The 2,378-nt window shown below is 43.4% G+C and overlaps 1 protein-coding gene across 1 annotated transcript; it reads right to left on the bottom strand.

The window, feature by feature from the left end:
• Nucleotides 1-996: 996 nt before the first annotated feature.
• On the bottom strand, nucleotides 997-1,599 carry LOC138876137 (uncharacterized). Its single transcript, XM_070155036.1, has one exon. It carries the CDS (start codon nucleotides 1,597-1,599, stop codon nucleotides 997-999), a length of 603 nt encoding a protein of 200 aa, XP_070011137.1.
• Nucleotides 1,600-2,378: the final 779 nt, after the last annotated feature.

Genomic DNA, 2,378 nt, shown 5'->3' with positions numbered 1-2,378 from the left:
GTTAGCAAAGTATTGGAGTGTTTGGGGTAGCGAGAATGAAAACCTTCGTCATCCTAATCGGATAATATTGGTACCTCAAAAGGGTTAAACATAATGCCTTTTGACCGCATCTGCATTTACAGCTGTTTCAGGATCATTTCCTTCAATGTCTCCCAAGTACAATGCCCCTTTTGGCAACAATTTCTTATAATGTATGGACCTTTCCAGTTTGGGGCGAACTTTCCTTTTGCTTCCTTGTGGTGAGGGAGAATACGTCTCAAAACGAGTTGCCCCACTTCAAAGTTCCTAGGCCACACTTTCTTGTTGTAGGCATGGGCCATTCTTTGTTGATACAACTGCCCGTGGTAAAATAGCAGCCATCCGTTTTTCATCAATCAGGGTTAACTGTTCTAGATGGGTCTTGACCCACTCACTATCCTCAATTTCAGCCTCAATGATGATTCAGAGAGATGGAATTTCAACCTCTGCGAGTATTACGACTTCAGTGCCATAAACCAACAGATAGGGTGTTGCTCCGACTGATATGTGCACTATTGTGTGATATCCCAACAATGCAAAGACAACTTTTCATGCTATTGTCTCGAACTTTGAATCATCTTTCTAAGAATCTTCTTGATGTTCTTGTTTACTGCTTCGACAGCACCATTAGCTTTGGGCCGATAAGGGGTAGAATTCTGATGCGTGATCTTAAATTGTTCACATATCTCCCTCATCAAGTGACTATTCAAGTTCGCAACATTGTCCGTAATGATAGTTGTAGGGATACCAAAATGGCAAAAGATGTTGGAGTGTACGAAGTCTACCACTGCTTTCTTAGTGACGGCTTTGAGAGTGACAGCTTCAACCCATTTTGTGAAGTAGTCAATGGCAACCAATATGAATCTATGCCCATTTGAAGTTTTTGGCTCGATTGGCCCAATGACATCCATACCCCAAGCAACGAACGACCAAGGTGCTGACATAGGATGCAATTCTAAAGGTGGTGCATGAATCAGGTCACTGTGCACCTGACACTGATGACATTTTCGGACAAAGCTGGAGCAATCCTTTTCCATTCGTACAGGGTCCACACATTCCTGCGTGTACTTCATGCATGATTCTTCCGGCCTCTTGGGCATCCACACATCTTAAAAGTTTGAGATCTGGAGTCCTTTTGTACAAGACCTCTCCGCTCAAGAAGAAACTGCTGGCAAGCCTTCTAATTGTTTTCCTTTGGTCTCCATTGGCTTGCTCGGGATATTCCCTTGTTTTCAGAAATCTCTTGATATCATGATACCATGGCTGAACATTTGGTTCTGCCTCAACCGTATTGTAGTAACCATGCCTTTCTTGGATTTGGATTTCCAACAGGTTAATGTGGACAGTGCCTGGATATGGCAACATCGAGGCCAAAATGGCGAGTGCATCGGCTAACTCATTGTGAAACCGAAGAATGTACCTAAACTCGACTGACTTGAACTGCTTACTAAGATCTTCCACATGTTGCATGTATGGAATAATCTTGACATCCGGAGTTTCGCATTCACCCTGGGCTTGTCGGATAATCAAGTCCGAATATCCCATGATTAGCAATTCTTCCACATCTTGGTCGATCGCCATGTTCATACCCATAATGCAAACTTCGTACTCGGTAGTGTTGTTGGTGCAGAAAAATTGAAGTCGAGCTGTGGTCGGATAGTGCTAACCAGTGGGTGAGATCAAGATTGCCCCAATCCCAACACCTTTTGCATTCACAGCTCCGTCGAAGAACATTTTCCAAGCACTGGTGTCTTCTGAGGTTACCTCGACTGAATTTACTTCCTCATTTGGAAAGTAAGTACTCAAAAACTGATATTCATTATCAACAAGATTTTCAGCCAGGTGATCCGCTAAAGCTTGGGCTTTCATTGTCGTGCGGGTGACATAGACTAAGTCAAACTCGGTGAGCACGATTTTCCATTTCACTAACCTCCCCGTGGGCATCGTCTTTTGGAATATGTACTTCAAAGGATCCAATCTGGTGATGAGATAGGTGGTGTAGGCCAACAAGTAATGCCTAAGCTTCTGAGCGATCCAAGTTAGGGCACAACAAGTCCTTTCCAACAAAGTGTATTTGGCTTCGTAGCTAGTGAACTTCTTGCTCAAATAGTATATTGCCTGCTCTTTATTCCCGGTCACATTATGTTGCCCGAGGACACATCCGAAGGAATTCTCCAAGACTGTCAAATACAAAAACAAAGGCTTCCCAGGTTTGGGTGGGACCAAGACTGGCAGATTCGATAGATATTCTTTGATTTTGTCGAAAGCTTCTTGACACTCATCTGTCCATTTAATCGCTGCATCTTTCTTTAACAGCTTAAATATGGGCTCACACGTGGATGTCAACTGAGAAATGAACC

The sequence above is a fragment of the Nicotiana sylvestris genome, chromosome 8 (assembly GCF_000393655.2).
Source record: "Nicotiana sylvestris chromosome 8, ASM39365v2, whole genome shotgun sequence".
In the NCBI taxonomy this organism is placed as follows: Eukaryota; Viridiplantae; Streptophyta; class Magnoliopsida; order Solanales; family Solanaceae; genus Nicotiana; species Nicotiana sylvestris.
This window is presented reverse-complemented; position numbering and strand designations above follow the sequence as displayed.